The 22,358-nt window shown below is 40.0% G+C and overlaps 2 protein-coding genes across 3 annotated transcripts; one reads left to right on the forward strand and one right to left on the reverse strand.

The window, feature by feature from the left end:
- Window positions 1–742: 742 nt before the first annotated feature.
- hs3st3l (heparan sulfate (glucosamine) 3-O-sulfotransferase 3-like) lies at window positions 743–22,358 on the forward strand. Its single transcript, XM_041974682.1, has 3 exons — window positions 743–1,559; window positions 19,825–20,054; window positions 21,909–22,358. Exons 1-3 carry the CDS (start codon window positions 1,075–1,077, stop codon window positions 22,295–22,297), a joined length of 1,104 nt encoding a protein of 367 aa, XP_041830616.1. The 5' UTR covers window positions 743–1,074; the 3' UTR covers window positions 22,298–22,358.
- Window positions 4,092–5,962, reverse strand: LOC121632887. 2 transcript variants are annotated; one of them, XR_006008977.1, is made up of 4 exons: window positions 5,711–5,962; window positions 5,277–5,550; window positions 4,774–5,158; window positions 4,092–4,694 (listed from the first exon to the last, which is right to left on the reverse strand). XR_006008977.1 is itself a non-coding variant. In XM_041974683.1 (3 exons), the coding sequence occupies exons 1-3, from the start codon at window positions 5,839–5,841 to the stop codon at window positions 4,892–4,894; spliced, it is 672 nt and encodes a 223-aa protein (XP_041830617.1). In that variant the 5' UTR covers window positions 5,842–5,962; the 3' UTR covers window positions 4,719–4,891. The 2 variants fall into 2 exon arrangements, 1 of the variants encoding a protein (XP_041830617.1); XM_041974683.1 differs by lacking the exon at window positions 4,092–4,694 and having other exon boundaries at window positions 4,719–5,158.

Below are 22,358 nucleotides of genomic sequence, written 5' to 3' on the forward strand. Positions count from 1 at the left end.
ATGAGCTATTACCTCCGCACTCTGTAATAATAAAAGCCAACATTGCAGAGCTCCCTAAAAGGAGATTGCAACACAACACACACTCATAAAAGTAAACCCTCATTATATGCAAACCTTCACAGGGATTTAACATCAGTAAACCAGTACATTATTTCTTTACAGACCGGTACCATTTATTCCTGATAAAAGATTTCACACGTAAATTTGATTTTGTGGAACTTTACTGAATGATTATTTAACGTGGGATGCAGAGGGTAGTTTGAGGTCAGGATTAGCAGACTATTGGCAGGTGCGCTGCACAACCTAATACTGTCTGATTAGTAAGCCAATTATACCAAAGGTCTTAGAGTACATGGTGTCAGCTGAATGTGGTAAACCGAATTCCAAATGGCACGAATACTTGTTCACCTGCTGAAAATCCACTGAGAGAACGTTTTACATAGATGTTAGTGAGGTCATTAATCATAGAATAAGTGTTATTAGATGGGTGGTTAAGTGGAATAAAGTTGCAAATGATCCAATACAAAAGATCAGTCGTATACGAGGAGAGTGATAACGATATATATGAGGTGGTCTGCAAACTTCTTTCGTCCTCAGTAAATAAATAATACTGGAATTAAACGGGCCTCAGGCCGTAACCCCCCCCCTCTCAAAGGTATCTGAGGGCGAGTGAGAGAGAAAGAACTGGAGGAGGGACATGCCAATCCTCGAGAGATGAGCTGAATAATCCCGTGAAGTGGAAACACGCAGAGAGAGGGAGAGATCCCCCTGCGCAGTACAACACGGATATCTGAGCTTTATTCTTCCCTCCGCATTTCCAGCGTGGGCGAGTAAGTGCTCCCACATCCCGAGTGTCGCGCAAAAGAAAGTAGTGTGGCTGATTTACAACTGGGACTAACTGGTGGGCTGATTTGGGGTAGGTAGGGAGGGTGCGCAGTGCGCTCTAGACGCGCGCCACGAGAGCAGCGGAGCGCACTGACAGACTCCACAAGAGTTAGAGGGATGTTTTGGCGGTTAGGATGTGAGCCGAAATTGTGGTAGAATGGCCCCTCATCTGGCGCTGACGACAGAGGGATGGCAGCTTTTTACCACCGCCAGCACCACTTTAACCAGCACCACCACCACCATCCGGGCGCCGACCTGCGGCGGCTCTTCCACCGGCTCACCATCGCCTCCTCTCTGAGCATCCTCTGTTTCTCCTTGGTGTACCTCATCACTGGATGCCGCGAGACGGAACTGACAGAGAACTTTGAAATCAGGCCATCCACGCGCGATTTCCTTGTGTCGGGGTCAGGATGGCCGTACGAGAGAAACAGCACTAGCGTTGCCAGGGAGGATGCCGGCACTTTCGGCAGCGGTCATCCTGGTCTGGAGGCAAACAGCTCGGGGAAAGAGTGGACGGCCACGCGGAGGCTACCCCAGGCTCTGATCATTGGGGTTAAAAAGGGGGGTACCAGGGCTCTGTTGGAGTTTCTACGGCTCCATCCGGACATCCGCGCCTTAGGGTCCGAGCCGCACTTCTTCGACCGGCATTACGCACGAGGACTGGACTGGTACAGGTACGCGCACTTCTAATCAAATGATGATCACAGATTTAAACTTCACAGAAAAAATTTTGAAATTTCAACTTTTTATGTATAGAAAAGACATTTTCCACTTTTTATGCAAAAATCTAAAACTGTGTTTTTCAGATCAAACTGTAATAATGTGACACTTTTTTTTACCATTTAATTCAAATTTGCACAAATTGTACATTTAGTAATATTATTATTTATATTAGAGAGCTAGTTCGACATGCAAGTTTCTTTGAAGAAACACATACCCCAACATATCTACAATTATTCTGCTGAGGTTTAGGTGACAAAGAGACTTCACCATCTGGCTTAGTCAATCTGTGCATCAGTGCATGTGTGTGTGCTTGGATGTATGTGTGTTTGTGTGTTTGAACAGTATGAAGAGAGAAAGAGAGGAAGAAAGCAAGGCTGGTAGGATGAGTTCTCAGAGTGCCACAGAGTAATCATCTTTGAAGCCAGAGCCAGATGTTACTGTTGTCATGTGGCTCTCTTCTCGGCCTGTTCAATGAAAACTTGGAAATATTCAATAGGCACATGGAGGAGAATTAACACGCCATTCCTGACTGATCCCACTCACAACTAAGATCATTTGGGAGGATAAAGGGGAAGTTTTCAACTAACTTGGGGTTTCAGATATCTGGGCTTTATTAAGCTTTTTTAAAACTTTGCCAACTGTAAGTTTAAGTAACAACATGCCTTTAAATGGATTCAGTATGACATGATTTGGCCCTGTCCCAGTTCTTTCCTTTAACAAACAGCAATGTTCCCCTTTTATTTTGTAGATCAGTGGGTTGTGGTCATCTCGCCATCCAAATGGCTCTCAATGCCACAGTTGGAGGCTAATGACAACCACTTCTCAATACTAAAAAAAGGACATCTTACGTCTTAAAAACAGGGGTCCTACCAAGAGATGGGGGCAAGTGCTGTAAGTGGGTTTGGTACTATCAATGCATCCAAGTCTGCGATTGTGGTGTGCTGTTAACCGTACATTGGGGATCAATAATGGTATTGACTCAGCTCTGGGAGCCTGTTTGGTATGTAGTAACAATTAAACGTATGAGAGTGATACAGAAACAGCACGAATATCTACTTTATGTGACTATCATATATTGATTTAGCTATATACAGAGAGAGAAGATAAACACCAAAGCTGTGCGATGGAGACTGATCCTGTAAATCCTCTCCTGGAAGTGTTGGAAAGCCACCGTCGCCGCTCCGTCTGGTGTGCATGTGTGTGTTTGTCACACCAGGTGATGCGTATGTGACAGATTGTCATGTCTTTCCCTCGGGCCAGATGGGCCTCGTCGCATGTTGAACCACTTGACATCATTGTCAGCTCTGTCAATTGACCCCTGACTCCAGGTCACTTTACTCTGGGAGTTAATGATGTGTTCACACCACTTCATAACAAACAGCACACACCCTGAAATCACAGACTGACAAAGGACACGTTTCTTTGTTTTTGATATTGGAGAAAAAAGTGAAACAATTGTTTTAAGTTTTTGTCTTTTATTTATTTATTTATTTATTTTTACTCCACTGACTTTGGTTGTATGTACAAGTAAACCAATTATTACAATTATTTTCATCAGTTATCACTGTAACTAAAGATAAGTGAAAAAAATACAGTATAAATATGTACAGACAGGCAACAGTTTTGTAGAGAAAATATTGAATTTCTAATAGATTTTCATTAAAAAGCTTCATATTGTGTCTCTCATGTTTCAAATCTTTGAAAACAGCAATTGCTGAAAATCAAGTTGTCTTTTTACTTCTGTGAAAATCCCATATTTAGGAATTTGTTTTGATCTGTAAGGATATTTTAAAGTCGGTTAGCTTGCAAGTTACTTTGTCTCATATAGATTAAACAACGCTCCCTTCAAGTACATCTGTACAGTTCACACCGAAAAGCTAGCAACCAATCTAACAAAAATTAGGCTGCTGGCTACCTTTACGTGATCACTTTTATGACAATTCAGTCTTCTTATAGTTTTATTAAAACAAAACAACACTTTTTCCAAGTGTATTGTTTACCTACAGTTAAAACAGCCAAGCTAGCAACCAAGCTAACAAAATATAGCCTGCTGATCAGTACAACTCAACATGCAGTAATTTCTGAAACAGGTATAGTCTCATGAAGACTGAATACAGATTAAACACTTTCTTCAACTGTGTTTTTATATCTCAAACACAGGAGCTAACAACCAAGCTAACAAAACAAAGCCTGCAGACCATTAGAACTCTGCATGCAGTAATTTCTGCGACAGCAGTTTCAAGTTACAGTTTTTCTCTATTGCTTAAACACATTTCACGATACTGCCCTCACTTTTCACAAAACTCTAAACACAAAACACTTTTCTAAAGCTACGTACACTAAACCTCACAGTTTCTTTTCAAAAACCCATCACACCAAAACAGTTGCTCATATGCTCAAAAGCAAACCCATCACACCAAAACAGTTGCTCATATGCTCAAAAACAAACTCTGACACCAAAATACCACTCAAGGCCTGCAAAAATGTAAACACTACTGAGCATCATTAACCACATTACCAAAAAAATTGAAAGCACAATTTTCACAGTGTGAGACTGTTCTTTTTACAGTTTCACAACTGCCAGGATGCATTTGAGCAACCCTTATTTATTCTCAAATATGTTTTGGGCATTTTCTATAGATTTGTGCATTTCATGGGAATAGTTACATAATGCAGAAAATGCAGTAATATCACAACTCAATGCAAAAATGAGTACTAAACTCCATGGAGGATCCATTACACACAATAGATACTGTACAGTAACAATTGAGAACACAATGTTCAGGGTGCGATTTCTTTTATTACAGTACGTTGAAAATTGACACAGTATGTTGTATGTTGACACCGAAATCATGGAGAGGCATCACGTCGTCGGGCTGGGTCGGGCCACAGGACCTCATCAACGTCACAGGCAATATTGTCCATAGCCAAACAACGTGGGAAGAATGCCCTGGCATGCCGCACCCAGCCTTGGAACGCCTCCACAGCCACATCATCACAGGCCAGGTCCATAGCCCTGAGAAGGTTCTCTCTAGTGTAAGGTTGGCGGTCATAGACCTTCCACCGCCATGCTGAGAAGAACTCCTCTATTGAGTTTAGGAATGGAGTGTAGGGTGGCAGACACACATTAATGAATTGCTGATTGATGTTAAACCACTCTCTGACCTGGATGCTGCGATGGAAGCTAACATTGTCCCAGAGGATGACGTATATGGGAAGATCAGCTGGCCCAGGAATCTGCTGGTCGTGGTGATCTGCTGGCCGAGCATTCAGGTGGTCATTGTCATGCAAAACATCTGAGCTCTCCTAGGAAGGTGAGGAGACGCTCAGTGTTGTAGGCACCAAGTTCAGCATGCCGGTGGAGAAGCCCTCTAGAACTCATGGCAGCGCAGAGAGTGATGTTTCCTCCACGTTGGCCGGGCACATCAACGATAGCTCTCTGTCCTATGATGTTACGGCCTCTCCTCCTCCTTTTTGTGAGGTTGAAGCCAGCCTCATCCACAAATATAAATTCATGGGGTCTGGCCATGGACTCCAACTGGAACATCCTCTGTGGAAACAAATAGCGTTTTCAGGTGTTCAGAAAGACAGTCAATAGAGCACATTACAGTACGACAGTATAGTATTGTATGTAAAGTACTGTAGGCCATGGATTGTACTGTACTTACTTGCACATACTGGTGACGGAGGTGTTTTATTCTTCCAGAGTTGCGCTCAAAGGGTACCCTATAGGCCTGCTTCATTCTTACTCTCTGGCGCTTGAGGACTCTGTCTATGGTTGTCAGGCTGACATTGTCAATGGTCGGAAAGTTCAAATTGTCACCAATGATCCTCTCCCGTAGTCTGATCACATTGTTCTCCCGAACCATATCCACAATGAGGACCTCTTGGGCTGGTGTGAATCTGGAAGCCCTCCCACCTGCAAATGGCAATCTTTCAACTCTAGAGAAACAAACATAGTCATTTGGTCAGAAATGGTCCTTGCAGTACACACTTTTACTGTAACCATGATTGCACTTGTCTGTATGTAGGTGCACTCCACTATACTACTGTATACTGTGAATATCTAGTGTAGTGACTAAAAAACTACTACATACAGTACCTGTTGTGTTCTCTGAAGGCCCGAATAATGGTGCTCACTGAGAATCTGCTGAGGTTTGGTTGGACTCGTTGTCCCTCTTCGGTCATTGTCATGCCGTGGACAATGACGTGGTCAATGACTGTTGCTCTCATTTCATCTGTAATGAAAATGCGTTGTCTTGCTTGCCCTCCTTCTCCTCTCGCTCCTTGGCCTGCTCCTCTTTGGACTGCTTCTCGCCCTCCTTGGCCCACTCCTCGGCCCGCTCCTCTCCCTCCTTGACCTGCTCCTCTCCCTCCTCGGCCCGCTCCTCTCCCTCCTCGGCCCGCTCCTCTGCCTCCTTGACCTGCTCCTCTCCCTCCTCGGCCCGCTCCTCTGCCTCCTCTGACACAAACTCCTCTCCCTCCTCTGACACAAACTCCTCTTCTTCTGTCTTCATCATCCATTTTTGTTTTTGAACTTTCAGCAAACTGCACTGACTTATATAGGTGTGGTCACATCATTTGCAATAGGTGTTTTCAATTATGAGTCGTTGTGTTTACTGATTGGCACCAGGTATGTTCATTGTGTTCAAGTTTTGCTGATTGTGGGTAGCATTTTGCATCACATGAGCTTCACAATGCATATTGGAGCAGAGTTATATGCAAAATGTGTTTTAGCACGGCAATTTTTGTTTTGAGTTTTGAGAAAAAGGGGATGGGTTTTGTGAACAGTGTCTACAGGTGAATTGTGTTTGTGGTTGTGGCAAAAGGGGGGGAGTTTTACTAAATGTGTTTAGGCAACTGGTCATTTGGTTTAGAGTACTGGGTTTTGTGTTTTGGCAATAGAGAAAAACTGTAACATAAGAATAGCTGCTGACTGTCACAATTTAATATATAATAATCTCTGCTGTTAAGCCTTTTTGAAGACTGACTATAAATGAAATGCACCTTTTTTGAGTTGTGTTTGCCCAGCTCAAGCACACAAGAGTGCCACCAAGTTAACAAAAGAATAGCCTGCGGGTTATCTAGCTAGCTTCATCGCTTGGTGCTTGTTCCATTTCATTGTTGATTTGTATTTAAAAGATGTGAATTAAAGAAAAAAAACTAAATAGAAATGGACACTGACAACTAATCAAAACCCTCTACAAATAAAAAAAAGCTCAGTCAGTTTTTTCTTGTTCTATAAAACAACTTTGCAAATTGCATCTAACCTAAGAAAGAAACAAGCGACACGACAGCTTCTTTCTGAGCCAGAAAACAATAAATTCATGTAACTGACTGGTGTTTTCCCAGATATCAGATAATATTCTAGATCAGGGGTGTCAGACTCTGGTCCTCAAGGGCCACTATCCTGCAGGTTTTCGTTATTTCTTTGCACCAACACACCTGAATAAAATCAAATAGATCTAACAGCTTCTAGTCAGCTTCTTCTTTTTACTATTTTCCTCCTCAAACTGTTTTCATTAAAGACAGCTAAACCCACGTCTTCTTCTAAAGCCACAAGCACCATGATCTTGCTCTGTAACACACCCTATTTTATTTCCTTCAAACCAGTCTGGGGAAACATGTTTGAGTTGCATTTGGCTTTTTTCTTTCGGATTTGTTTCACTAGTAAATGGAAACTCAGTTAACTTTGACAGATTATTACAGACAAAAAGTTAATCTATTGTTTCTCTAGTGTGGTGTATTTCATGCTAAATTTGTATATCAGAAAAGAGCTTCTCAATGACAATGTCATTGCTAATAATGAACTATGGCAAAAGTATGAACATGGAGACCCAGGTCGTAATAAAGCAAAATAACCCCTCAAGGTAATAGTGCACTTTTCATACCAAACAGCAAATGGAGGGTCAGCTGCAGTGCTTACCCGGTTAATATGACATTTCTGTATAGAAATGTTTCCTTTAAACCTGATTGCTTGAGATTAAAGAGGATGAGGTATAGTGCATCTTCCTCAGAGTCCCTCTTCTTTTCATTGAGCGTAAAATAACATTTGGCTTCACCAGGGCAATTGAGATCAGAGCCTCTGACAAACATCCACTAATGGTGTTTGGAGCGAGATTGAATCTGGAAGAGCGCTGCGATGTGCTCCGAGATGGACTGGAAGTTTCCTCCTTACTGTTCTGTCTGGGATCGATAGCGCTATCTCCTCACCCTGACCTTGGGTTGACTTCAGCATTATAGCGGTTGGCTTTGGTCAGCTCGGCTTCTGTTACAATTAGCAGGAAGCTTTATCCTAGATTGGCACAACCATCCCAAGCTTCCTCGCATAGGCACAGAGGGGTCATGTTACCCCACCAACCCACCCCTTTTTTTCAGCTGCAACAGAATCCATTGAAATTTCTTAGCTGGAAATTCACATCTTACTGACATGACAGATGAAGGATGGAGAAAAGGCCAGTAAATCAGAAGAAGAGATAAAGCTTTGAGTGGCTAGGGGTTAAAGGGGGAAGTCGGTGTTACCACAATCTCACACATCTCTGCTGACCTTTGCTTCAACCCGTGGGACTGTCATCAGAGCTGGTCTTGTCTGTGTGTGTGTTAGCATGTGTGTTAGCGTTATGTGTGTTAGCATATGTGTGTAAGCCATACCTCTTCTTCAGGTTCTCTCACAGTCTGGAGACCGTGTTGTCCTCTAGGCAGCCAGACTGCTACTTTACTCTTGAGGTTCAGCAAGAGTTATCAATATATTATTGACTCTGAGTTACTGATACAGCTTTTACCTGTTTTTTCCAAGAAGTCACCTTCAAAGAAAAAAAGATAGAAAACAACCCCCTTAAAAATACCAGGGCATAGCTAGCTAAGCTTACGATTACTGTAGAGAACTGGCCTGCAGTGAGAGGCAATACTTTATGTCTTACCATGTGAAGGATTTCAAATACAGCATCACATAATGATGAGTAATATAACTCACTACAAACTAACATCTTCATTTCCTCTAGTTTTTGCAGCTTATTCAATCTGCTTACAATAAATCAAAATAAACCACCGGCTCAGTTGTTCATTGCACATAAAAACACAGACACCCCCCTGCAGTTATCCTCATCCCGTAGCCGACAAGCTTCTTGTGGAAGATGAAATGACCGGACCAATGCTAACCTTGCTCTTGTTCTTGCTGCCTCGAAAACAAGAACAAACTTCTTGCTTATTGCTTATTGCTTCTTGCTTCTTGCGGAGTATGTAGCGAGCTTTACTCTCTGCTACAAGGAGGACAGACCAAATATGAGCTAGATAGATACAGGATTGTCTTAACCTGCTTTTAGCAGAACATACAATAGAATAAAACGTAGCGTCAGTGTTACTGAGATCATTTTATTTGAACCAGCTGCAGATGACTGATTGTAAACCGAATAACTTTCTGCCATGAGCTCAGTGCTCATCTGGACCTGATGATGGACTTGCTGCTGCTGTTGGTTCTAAAACTCAGACCATGTGGTCTATGATGTTAATCTTTGCCAACACTGACGTTATAATGTTAAAGTGGTGCTGAAAGATTCAGTATATATGATTGTTATACAATAAGCCATTTGCTAGGATCCACCAACAAACACGAGTCATGTTTTGTCTCCTGTCTTACTGTTAACTTATTCTACTCTGTATTTTATAAGATGCAGGCTGGACAGCTTTCTGTGTTACGACTGATTCTCAGACGTTTAAGGAGGTTTGTGGTCTTCACACACACATCAAACTGTGCATCGTTGCTGTTTGTGGAGCTGAAATACCTCCACTCATCACTGCGTGTTGGACTGATCACTGAGCAGCGATTGAACCGCGCTGCTGAGACAGGACACTGCCTCTTGTTTTACATATGCCTATGGAAGGAGGAAGAAGAAGTAGTTCCTACCTATCTTGAAAATTTAGTTGTATACTCTACCGTTCAAAGGTTTGGGGTCACTTTGCTATGGGATTCAATAGGGAAGTGACCCCAAACTTTTGAACAGTAGTGTAAATGTTGGTATAGGAGGAACAGATATTTTAGAATTTATCTGCACATCACTACTATTTGTTCTTCTCAGATACTTATATCAAATTGTAGGCCTGTTTTTACTTACCCACTTATTAATTAATTTATTTGTTTCACCGGTACACCGGCCCAAGAGTAATGCGGCCCACCGGGAATCCTCCCGAACCTCCCGATTAGCCAACATTGTTCTTGATGTGAGAAATCGGAGGTGTGGCATGTGAAGCCACTCAAATGCACGAGTCTCACGGCCAATGCGTGAGAGTTGCCAGCCCTGCTTTTAATGAGTTAGCTTCACAAAGCTACTTGGGTGACATTAACATGTCTGTGGTTTTTGGTTGTGATGAAGCAAATCACTATTTTCTAAACATGGCTCTCACATAATTTAATATCTTCTATCACTAAGCCACAGTATTGCATATAATTCCCACAACTTCTCTCTATAGCATCTTGCCGTCACCTTTGTTAGTCATAACAACAGCTAAGTAGCATCTCTAGCTGTTTGTAGATGCCAGATGATGAGGTAGCTTAGAGCTAAAATGTCCCAAGAGCTGCACAGTCTGACTTTTGCTGCAGCAATCCAGTTAGCATTAGCATTAGCTTTAAAAGGCAAAGCAACTTAACTGGGTTTACGAGCTACAGCCTCTTGTAAAATATACACCTAATGGCTGTAAATGAAAATAAAGTTAATAACTGGAAGTAAAAGATTTCATACTGGAGATAAAATTTTGTTTGTTGAACAGTTTCTTGATGAAGTACTTTATTGATAAAGTACTTTATCAAGCAACTGAAATAAAAAAAGATTAAATTACCCAACATTTTTGTGCAGGAGAACCACTGTTCTTCTTGGAAATGTTAGCATAACACCGTATGGTTGATTGTTAGCTGATGTATCATTATAGCTAATTTTGTCTCGGCTAATGTTTTTGTGGGCTAGCTAAAGAGTTTGTAGGTTTTGAAAATATTATATTTGGATCACCATGTACCTGTTGTAACCACTTTTCAAAGAGTTATATAATGCAAAGAGTTTCACATGATCTCATGGCAAAGCAAGAGTAATGGACACTTCTTGTTGTTCATTTACACATTTGAAGCCTTTTTCATATTATTTTACACCATAAAATAACACATAAAACAGCTACGGTTGGGAAAGAGTACAAGAGCAAGGTCTCATTTTAACTTAAAACTAGGAAAACGGCAACATGAACTGCTGTTCAAGAATTATTATGTCTTTTTATGAGGCCAAGCTATTTCCTAAATGTTATATACTTAAAAAAATCCTGAAACTTTATAAATATTAAAAAATAAATGAACCATTTTTTTTAAAACCAAAAAGACTTTCTAATATACAGTTTGCCTCTTTTGGCATTAGCTTAAATGTGTGATTGTTTTCTCAGCATATATAATAGCGTAAATGGATGGCTTTAGTCTTTTCAGAGTCAGCTGCCCCAATGACACCAATTAATTTGCAATTCATATCGAACCCATTAAGGGAAGCTTTTCAATTCATACCCATACATTGATGGCTTTGTCCTGCAATGACACAGCACATGATGTTATTTGTGTTTTTGTCATTGTACAATGTGATATAATTGCCATGCAAATCGTGGAAAATTGGCTGCCAAATCATTTCATGTTCAGCAGGATTCATGAAATAAGTCGCAAATATGACAGGAGGATGTTCTGATAGACCAGCTGAATCGATCTTGTTCATTGTTTTTGTATTTGTGGCTGAAACATCATGGTGAGATGACTGAAGCTGCAGGGACAGATTTAATTTTGGCTCATGCACGGTAAATTGTATTATTGTGTGAAAAACTGGGGTTCAGGTGTGGTCTGTCCTATCCCTGTAACTGTACTGAAGGTGATCACCATAAGGCCCAGACGGATGGAGTGATCTGGCCCTCATTAAGACCCTCCCCTGGGGCTTGAAAACCAAAAGCACAGGCAGGGGGGTCCAGGGCCCCTCTATGATGGATGTCTCCTGGAACTGGACAGGGCACAGCCACAATGGACTGATTCCTTAATGGTCCCACATACAGAGGAAATGGATGAGTGGTCCTGAACATACACACACACACACAAATACACACCCAAAACTAATATTTGACTCATAAATAGTAAGTTGTGTATAATGAACACAGTCAATATGCTGCTACTCTTTGATTGGTTATTATTTCATCCTTACATCAAAGATAAATCAAGCAGATTTTACTTTTTTTTAACCCAGCACAGCCTTAAACCCCCCACCCCCCTATCATTTGCTGCATATTTCCTGCTGTACTTGTGATGAACATTGTAATTGCTTCACATTTTTTAACATGCACACATGCTATACACATCACATGACACAGCATGCTACTGATGGGGCTCCAGAGGGTTCTGGCTTCCTCAATCTCCACCTGCCACTCTCGGTCCCAGCTGAGCCCCGCTGCTACATTACCATTGTCAGTAGCACCTCCACCCTTCATAAACCCCATCATACTGCTTTCAGTCCAATACATGTAATCCTCACTGTTCCCACTTTTACACCATCCACACCCACATCCACACAGTTACCCTAAGCCCCCATAGGATCAATAGCCATTGGCCTTGGCTGGCCTAAAGTAATCCACCAGGGAGGTATGCTGAAATATTGGAAAATGGACGACAAAAGAGGGGTTCCTCAAAGGCAAGGAAAGGCTTTATATAATCTGCTGGATAATCCCTGTGTTCATCATACTGGATGTTTGATCTTACACTCAGTAGTAAATTAGCAGTTTAAGGATGAAGCCAACCAGGAGTTTTAAACTGCCAATTAATTCTGCTGTCTTGTTTGGGAGGATTTTCATGTAACACATGGTGTGTCCAGACGGTCCTACTCACCTGCTAATGTTTGGGTTTAACACAGGGAAGGTTAATATTCCTCTCCTTTCTACTATTCCACCTCCTCACTGTAAAACACGCCTAGCCCATTCAGGAAAAGTTACAGTAAGAGGTGACTTCTGACGCTGAGCTTTAAATGAGTAAATTCCCTTTGGGTACTGCTGACAATGTCTAAGTTCAGAGAGAAAACAACTCTGTTTTTCTGATTCTTGACTGGAACATAATCAGTTTTAACTTCATTTAGGTTGTTGTTGAATCATAGTGGAGAGGGACTTGTACTTATGACATACATATATTACAACCAAACAATAACAGAAACAGCGGGGTTTGGGGTGTCCAACTTCATATAAGGCCAATTTGGGAGAAACTGAACTGTGTGTTCTTGTATGGTTAGGTTTGGGGATCAGAACTTATCTGATCTATATTCATGTGTGGAAATACTGGAAGTATTAAATCTTTTTCCTGTTTGGATGGAAACGTGTTCAAACCAGCACACGGGCTGATTTATGAAACCACTGCTAAGATGTGAAGAAATTAAAGCTGTCATGAGCGCACCACCCATGAGCTCATTAATGGGCTTGGGGCCATTGAAAGTGGCTGAATTTAAGTAGCTGAGTAACCTCAGTGAGCTCTGATCCCAAAACCACTCTCTGCAAAATAAGTTCCTAAAAGTGGCCAAGCTGACAGGCACAGAGGTTTGCAGAAAGAGTGTGTGATGCAGGAGTTGCTGAGTGTCCAGTCCAAGAAAAAAGACAGAAACAAAACTGCAAAGTTACAGCTGCTGAGCAAAGCTTTTTGTTCTTTATAGTACTGAACAAAGCAAACCAAGAAGACCTGGTTTCCTCTATAATCCTCTAACCTCATATGAGCACATTTCATCTTGAGATGCTGCATCTTGCTCTGTTTTACTTATATTTATATTTAGTAGTAGTAGTAGGTACTCTTATCTGAATATCAGAATACAGAAACTCAACTTGGCAAGAACTGAGATAAACTGGCAAAAAAAAAGTTCTTTCATGGAGTTATTTCTCATCTACGTTCATTTTATCCATATTACATCAACTTCATGGATATATTTCTCTAAAAGAAAGTAAAAGACATAAAAAAAATACTGTAATAATTGGAGAAACTCAGGTGAAATATTATTCTGAGTGATAGTGATTTTGTGAACTGTGATCCTAAAAATAAAAACCTGCATAAAGAAAACATGGTTTAGTGCAGATTTATTGTACAATTAAAATTAAAACATTTCATTTATTCTTATCTACTGTTTTACACGGACCTGCCATTACTGCCTGAGTCATGCATGATAGATCTTTTAACCTCTGGAAGAGTCTATAAGTTTGCATTTATAACATATGTGACTCAACAGGAATGTGTGTAATTTCAAGGGTAAGTGATATAATTCTCCACTAAAACTGGATCCACTCTGCATGGAGATGCCTTATGCTTTACAGTTTACAGTAAAAACAGTTTACAGCCTTATCACTGGTCAGGATTAAAATCTGCATCCTGGTGTTCCAGTGATTGCTTCTTTATTACCATGAAATGGATGAAAAGCCTAAACTGAAGGTGCAATAAGGACGAGTCATGATGCCGAAGCAGTGCTGAAGCTATCAGGTACATATATCATCTAACAACAGGATGTTTCATCTTCTGTGTTTCTGAATTATTTTATTGACTGTAAAGTTTTTTATTTTTATCTGGGTAAGTTATTTTCAGGATTACCTGACATTTTTCATGATTTGTACAACTTAAAATGTCTAATTTTGCAGCAGCTTTTCTGTTAGTTGACAACTTTAGATTGTTTTCCGCCTCATGGTACAAAACATCTATCTCCACTTTTATGTAGACACCAGGGATAGAGACCATGCATGGTACTTGGTGGTTATTTTAGACAACAAAAGTAACATGTTTCCTTCTTCTTCTTCTTCTTCTTCTTCTTTTTCTTCTTCATTTAATCTCAAACCAAATATTTTTACAACTTAGTTATTAAAACCAAAGTAGGACAGATAGTTGCATGCCACACCGTTGGATACCAGTCCTCAAATTAGAATAACATTTTGTTTGTTAGAACAACGAAAATAGAAACAATTCCACATGTTCTTTATTAAGAGTGTCACACAACTGGTTGCTGTGTGGATGATTTCTGAATTTATTTGGTCATTGATCTTTAATAAAAATGTAACAGAGAGAAAATTAAATAAAAACTTAAATGTCTTGCAGCTACTTGAAGAAGCCTCTGACTGAACACTGCTCAGCAGCATTCTTCTCCACCCAGTCAGCTCCAGATCAGTCTCCAACACAGAACCAGCCCCCCTGATCTTGATTCTCGATAATGTGGATGAAATCTTTCTGATGACGGATGATGTCCTGTGTGCAGATCTTTTCCTTTACGATGGCATGTCCAAGTTAAAAAGCACTGCACCACCTCCTCATTTTGTATTTCTGCTAACTTTGTTGTCTCCATCTGTTTGTACAGTCATAAAGCAGTATGATGTAGATCGATGTATTATTTCACTAGGCATGATAGGAGTAAAATCCTAATTACAGAGGCACAAAAGTAGAATATTTTCATAAATCTGTCAAACAAAAAGCTGTTGCAGCTGTATTTCTTTTATCTCCCTCTCAACCTGTTAAACTAACGAAGTGAGACAGAAAGCACAATTACTAACACAGTTATGGTGTAGAATCCACGGGGTAGTCTACAGAACAATATATTTTCTTAATTAAGAAAATAAAAACGATGTGGTCTAAACATGTACTTTGATGCTGTGATTCTAAGAAAATGTTACGTAACTTGAATATTATTCTTAAACCAGTCAGGCATAAAATGAAGCTCAAGCCACAGACATGTCCTCGAGATCACAAAGTTTTCTGTACCAGAAGAATGATGAGGGCCATATTTAATTATTAGAAAGACTAGCAGCTATTTTGTCTGTCAATTATTGCGTCTGTGCCAACTTCATAGCAGAAGCATATTTATAAAAGATCTTTTCTTTTGATGGCGCTCTTAGGGCGGTAATTAGCTCTTTGTGCTTAGGTAATGGTATGGGACTCTTGGCTCTGAGGCTATTCACAGACAGATTGCTAATGGAGGCTCGTTTGCATCCACTCCCATCATTCCTTCATCAGTCACCCACCCCTTTCATTGGAAACACTCACAGCAAATGCTCTGAGATCTGTGTGCACACCAACACACACACATGCAGAGTCTTTAAGGGGTCTGGTAAAAGAAAAAAAATCCACCACACCCACCCATCATGTCTGTAGACTGTTTGTGTGCATATGTGTGTGTGATTTTTAAGAAATGTGTCTTTTTATGTGTGTGTGTATTAGACTTTGAGGACGGGGTCCTCAGGGGATACCAGAAGCAGGATAGCGAGGGGTTGACTAATGAGTGAATAATGAGTGTATGTTTGTGTTTTGCAGTGTGTGTGCGAGTGTGTGCATATTTCCATTTGCACATGCATTCATGGGTGTGTGTTTGTGTGTGTGTGTGTGTGTGTGTGTGTGTGTGTGTGTGTGTGTGTGTGTGTGTGTGTGTGTGTGTGTGTGTGTGTGTGTAACAGACTGCACGGCTCCTCCGGCTCAGGGTATTGGAGTTAAAAGTTAAAAGGAAGTCTTCAGACTAAGTGATGGTGAGCATTGCTCACACTGATCAGATCAAATGAAATCACAGTGTGTGTGTGTGTGTGTGCTTGTGTTTGTGTGTGTTTGTCAGATTTGGGGGAAGATGCATTGACAGGAGGTTGAGTTTCAAGCACATCTGAAACCTGATGCGATACCAGAGGACAGTCAGAGCCTCCTGGCCTCACTGTTATCAGCTCTGTGTGTGTTTGTCCCCTCAAGTGACTTTACATCTTTTATTTTATTTATTTATTTTTTTATGAATGCCTCATTAAAATTATTTGGACCATTTTCATAAACTCTAAAATTTGAGTATATGTGACAGGACAAAGTTACCTGATTAAAGTGTGGTGTAGTCATGAACAGAACATTTATTTATATTTTGTGGTTAACCAGAACTTAGCCAAGCAGTCGGGACATTTTATCTTAACCTTAAAGGTGGAGTGTGTAACAATATTGTCAATAAAAACACATTTTATTATAGCATTAAAGCTGTGTTTCTGTTGGTATCTAATCATTGTGTTTTTATTCTCTTAGAATGAGCCATTTATTTGCGTGTTGTGGGTCCACATACATGGCAACCGCTTACTTGTGCCATTTTTACTACGGTGTCTCTGAATGGCCAAACAGCTCTTTATGTGAAGCTTTAAAACTGCAGCTTTGGTTGACAGGAGCTAGAGCACTGTTTGGGATAAGTAAGGCCTTAAAAGGACCATAGAAGAAGACAGTACACATGTACACAGTGTTGAAGTAGTTACCAGTAGAGTAGTCACTGCTGCACCTGAGACCAGTGGATCCATTCACAGATGAAACATGTTTATGTTTAGAATTCTGACCACTTAGGATTGTAAACTAGCTTGCTAGCTAGCTGCAAACTTTTTCCTGTCTCTCCTGAAACAAAAATACGCATGTGCGCAGGAGAGTTTTCTGGATGCACGGGGCAGTGAGCTGTCTGCTGTGAGTGAGAGAAGCTAAATTACAAAGAAATCACATGTAGACGCTTTAAACGCTGCTGTGTCAGTTTGTACTACATGTATGTGATATACATGTTTATATTTTGAACGTAAAACTTCTTGGGATACGTCGAGTATATCCGCTATATCGCCCAGCCCTAGTATACACTAATTTAATTAGTTTCTGTGGTGTTTGTCTGCACATGCGTGAACCATGTGGGGGTTAGATGACGTGATGAGTTTCAGGAAAGACTTAAAAATGGCGGCAGCAAACAGGAACTGGACTGTGGCGGAGACAATGCTGGAAACTGAAAGTTAAAGATTATTGAGCATCTTGATGGTCAAAAGGCTAGAAACGGATAATTAAATCTTCTTCTAAATCAGTCCACAGTGCAATCTATGAATCTGATCAGACTGATTTTAAACAGATAGATGAAACATTTGTCCATGTAAATGTAGCTGCTGCTACAGCCCATGTTTGCTTTATGCTAAAAATGCACACACTGACACACAAAAGGTGCGAACATAGAGAAACATCTGTTTTTCACAATTTCCATGTCAAAGATGGACATAGCTTTCGTTTTATTGTGGGAAAAGTCTTTTTTTTTTTTTTTTTTAACAATCCATTATCGATTATAGTCAGAAATATGATCAATTAAAGGCAAGGCCGGTTTATTTGTACAGCACATTTCATGTACAAGACAGTTCAAAGTGCGTTACATAAAACATATAAAATATAAAATAAAATATATATATGAAATATAAAACATTAAGAGCATTATAGGTGGTGCAAAGAAAGCCTTAAAACAGTAAAAGGCAGCAATAAATAGCAAAAATCACAATAATAACAATTACAGGTACAACAAAGTTTTAATGTAAATCTGTGTTTTTTGAGAAGATGTGATCATTAAACCTATTTATTGTTTAGATTTTTCAGGATTTAAACTGAAATTACTAAATCTATAAGAATCTAAACTGTGGTTTTATTATATTTTGTTAATTTACTAAAAACTATGTGAACTTGGAGTAACATTTCAGTGTATGTCAGCTATTTTAATCAACCAGCCCACTATTCATTCACAAATGAAACTATACTTTAGGAGCAGTCATTTGTTTTTATTAACAAATTCTTGCTTTGTATTTATTTATTTAAGGTAAATTAATGCAGAGTCAATAGGTAAGAAAATTACATCTAAAAGTCTAAAGTCTAAAAACTGACTATTTAAAGTGAGGCTGGTCTGTAATTTAAATGAGCTGGGATGCTGATTCAGAGTTGCGTGCGACCATGCTGGTGTGTTTGGTCAGCCGGTCAGGTGTGTGGCAGGTGTGTTGGCAGATGTCCCTGAGGCTCCTAGCCGGTCCAGTGGGGCCTCTAGAATCATTTACCTCTAAACGAGTCCCATCTGCTGGCCTTTGGCGTAGAGCTAGTGAGGAACAGAGCGAGATACATTGAAGAAAAGACGTCTGTGTTTCTGTAACGCTGCTGTCATGTGTCTGGATCATTGCAGAGCTGCTGCATGGACACTCGGTCACTACTCATGCTGTCATGGGTGTATGATGTATGTCAGAATGAGTAATGGGGCATGGGGTTGTATGAGGCAGTTTATGTGTTTGTGATCTGTGTATGCTCTTAGATAACTTTTCAGTAAAATATCAGAATATCCTCAGCTCCTTGAATGTAACTTGCATCCACAGAGAGGGAGATTATATATATATATATATATATATATATATATATATATATATATATATATATAATCATTATAATAAACCAGAACCAGAACATTATACAGTCTCAAATACAAACTTCCCCACGCTTTTTTTCTTTATGCTAATTTAAGCTACCATCCATATTTGAAGATATTTAATCAAAAATAAGCCCAGTTTCAATAGAAAACATGTAATCTGCCCACGTTGTAGTTACTAAAAATGGTTTGGAATTGTGAGGACGTGTATCCCTAGCTTGTGTAATGTCATATGGTGGAAATGATGAGGGATGTAGCATTGCTAGCTACAGTAGTAAGAATTATGACATAGAGAGATGTTAGCTGCATTTTGCACTGTGGAGCAGTGTAGCTATTACATATTCTGTCATGCAGAAAACACATAAATTAAAAAACACACGTTTTTGTGCTAGCATCCTGAAGAATGTTCCTTATGTTTGACTTTAAAGAAAACTGTATTAAATCAAACAATCTGTCTAGATTCCTTCCATTTGATGGAGTGGTGTACCATGAAACTTTGTATTTGTTTATTTTTAAAAAATACATTTTTATAAAATAAAATTAAAAAAAAAATTTTTGTGTTATACTAATTTTTCATTGTGTCATCAAATTCCAAGGTTGATAAATTAAGGTTGAGATCTTAGTGACAGGATAATCCCAAACTGATTTTGGAAATATGAAAATATATAAAACAATCATCCGATTTAATCTATATTTTATTTTAATCTATATTTAATTCAGGTCAGTTTATTTCACAAAAGCCAACTCATGATCATTTAAAGTAAAAGTATAAAAGTTTAATACAAGTCAAACTGAATGCGGTCTGATTCAGTCCAATTTAAAATAAGGCCAATTTATAATAAGGCTAAGAAAACAGTTGCATCAAATGATAATACTTATAATACTGCCTGCATTGAACATCAGCTTTGTTTAATGCACATTTAAGAATTCTGTTAGGTCACTCTTTAGCAACTTATATGTATGAAGTCTACTAATTAACATGTTTATGTTACTGTACTTACAGAAGTATGATGCCCAAAGCCCTTGATGGTCAGATTGTCATGGAGAAAACACCTCGTTACTTTGTTACCATGGACACGCCAGCACGGGTTCATGCTATGTCGCATGATGTGAAGCTAATTGTGGTTGTCCGTGACCCCGTCACTCGAGCCATATCCGATTACACGCAGATCATCTCCAAGACTCCAGATATCCCTCCTTTCGAGACCCTGGCCTTCAAGAACCGCACCACAGGTATGTTATGATGGTGGTGTATGTGGTCAAGTATGGTGGAGCCTTTCCTCACATGACTGATTGGTCTCTCCCATGTAACTATAAAAAGATATTACATTTAAATTTTGTGTACTTCAGATAACTTTTATTTCCACTTTTATCTGTTTTGCTTGGAGACAGTTAATTAAAGACAAGGCTTGGCCAGAGTTAAAAGAAATTTAACTATCAGCACCTAAAAACTATTATTTTCATTCACCTTTAAACTACCATGCATATTTTGTAAGACTAAACCAAATTGCATTTTCAATTACTTCTGCATTGATCTAGATCAGGGGTGCCCAGCTCCGGTCCTCAAGGGACACAATCCTGCACGTTTTGATGTGTCCCTGTTCCAAAACTACCTGACTCAAATTGATGAGTCATTGTGCAAACCTTAATAGGCTATTGGAGCATTTCATTTGAGTCAGGTGTGTTGAAGCAGGAAACATTGGAAAATCTGCAGACAGCGACCCTTGAGGACCGACTTTGGGCACCCCTGATCTAGATAATTCTGATCACCCCCACTAAATCACACAAGTGGGCTATTAGTCATTCACATGCTGCCAAAACAGCATCAAAAACAAAAGCTGTTTTCATTTGTTATTCTGAAATATTCAAGAGATTCTCCAGAGGCATGACGTGAGAATGGAAATGTCTGCAGCATTTGCCTTGGACTAATCCTCAGGAACATTACAGGGGCATGCAAAAGTATTCAGAAAAGAGCAGAAAGTACAGAAAAGTTCACCAAAATGCTTATGGGAGATTCCCCAAACATCTGGAAGAAGGTCCTCTAGCCAGAGACAGACTAAAATGAAACTTTCTGGTCATCAAGGAAAACATTATGTCTGGTGCAAACCCAACACCTCTAAAGCCCCATTTCCACCAGTGGATTTGGCTCTGTACAGTATGGGTCGGAATGCACATTCTTATGTTTCCACAGGCATAAACTGAGAAGGGTGCCAGAATATCTGATCCAACCATACTATTTTTTGGGATCCTTTGGGGTTCCAATCTTACCGATATGATTCTTAAGGGTGAAGCTTGACACACTGCAATTTGTTGATTGGTTGAAAGAATGGTCACTTCTCATGTTTGGCAAAAAGAACACAGAAGGAACACTGTTATGTTTCAATATACTTTATTTTTATTGTTTAAAGCCATATGCCAGGAAATGGAACAGAAACTGCTGGACGTCTGCCATCCTAGTCAATCCTCTATGCATTGCTTGACTATAGCTGATGCATCTATCGCTGTCTGGTTTATACCTCACCTACCAGGTAAAGGTACGACTAGCAGTGGAAAAGTAACAGAGATCAGGGTTAACTTAAACAAACTTCAGCAAACTGTCCTGAGCTGGTTCTGTTGGTTGAAATGGGGCTTAATTGTCCCCAGAACACCATCCCCTCAGTCAGGCATGGTGGTGGCAGTATCATAGTGTGGGGGTGTTTTTCATCGCAGAGACTGAAAAACTAGTCAGAACTGAAGTATTAATGGATGTTGTAAAATATTTGCTGGGATTGCACACTGTCTGGTGTTAATGTGTGAAAATGGCAAATCTCTTAAAAAACTTTAAGGGATTTACCACTGCTCATGGAGAGCACCTTTACAAGGCTTAAGAATTCATAGCTGCTTCAACATTTAGTCTGGAGCTGGTCACAGTTGCACATTTCTGACTTTTTAACTCAACATTGAATGTATTAACTGTGAAAACAGACAGTTTTCTCACTCAGATGGTAATACGTAATAGTACTACAGAATAATAAAAAGTTCTAATCTTGAAATGAAAAGAACATCATGACCATTGATTTCTCTGTGATCCCTACCTTTTGTCTCTAGGTCAGATTGACTCTCTGTGGAGCCCACTGTGGATCGGCCTGTATGCCCAACACATGGAGCGTTGGCTGGCATGGTTTCCCAGGTCTCAGATCCATCTGGTCAGTGGCGAGAGACTCATCTCAGACCCGGCGGGAGAACTGGGCAAAGTCCAGGATTTTTTAGGCCTTCAGAGGATAGTTACAGACAAACACTTCTACTTTAACAAAACGAAAGGCTTCCCCTGCTTAAAAAAGCCGGAAGGCAGCAGTAAACCTCACTGCCTTGGGAAGACAAAAGGGAGGACACATGTCTCCATAGACCCAAAGGTCATTCAGACACTGAGGGATTTCTACAGGCCTCATAACCAGCGCTTCTATCAGATAGCAGGACAGGACTTTGGATGGCCGTGACCCTTTGTGTGTAGAGCTGAAAGCTTTTGCTGAAAGATTTTAGGTAGAAGCCTGTTCAAAG

The sequence above is a fragment of the Melanotaenia boesemani genome, chromosome 21, assembly GCF_017639745.1.
Source record: "Melanotaenia boesemani isolate fMelBoe1 chromosome 21, fMelBoe1.pri, whole genome shotgun sequence".
NCBI classification, from domain to species: domain Eukaryota; kingdom Metazoa; phylum Chordata; class Actinopteri; order Atheriniformes; family Melanotaeniidae; genus Melanotaenia; species Melanotaenia boesemani.

Coding starts and splice junctions, on each gene's coding strand:
- LOC121632887 (XM_041974683.1), bottom strand. CDS start 5,841: ATGAGAGCAACAGTCATTGACCACGTCATTGTCCACGGCATGACAATG. Junction 5,551..5,710: donor GCCTTCAGAGAACACAACAG/GTACTGTATGTA, acceptor TTGTTTCTCTAG/AGTTGAAAGATTGCCATTTG. Junction 5,159..5,276: donor TCCGTCACCAGTATGTGCAA/GTAAGTACAGTA, acceptor TTGTTTCCACAG/AGGATGTTCCAGTTGGAGTC.
- hs3st3l (XM_041974682.1), top strand. CDS start 1,075: ATGGCAGCTTTTTACCACCGCCAGCACCACTTTAACCAGCACCACCAC. Junction 1,560..19,824: donor CGAGGACTGGACTGGTACAG/GTACGCGCACTT, acceptor CTGTACTTACAG/AAGTATGATGCCCAAAGCCC. Junction 20,055..21,908: donor CTTCAAGAACCGCACCACAG/GTATGTTATGAT, acceptor TTTTGTCTCTAG/GTCAGATTGACTCTCTGTGG.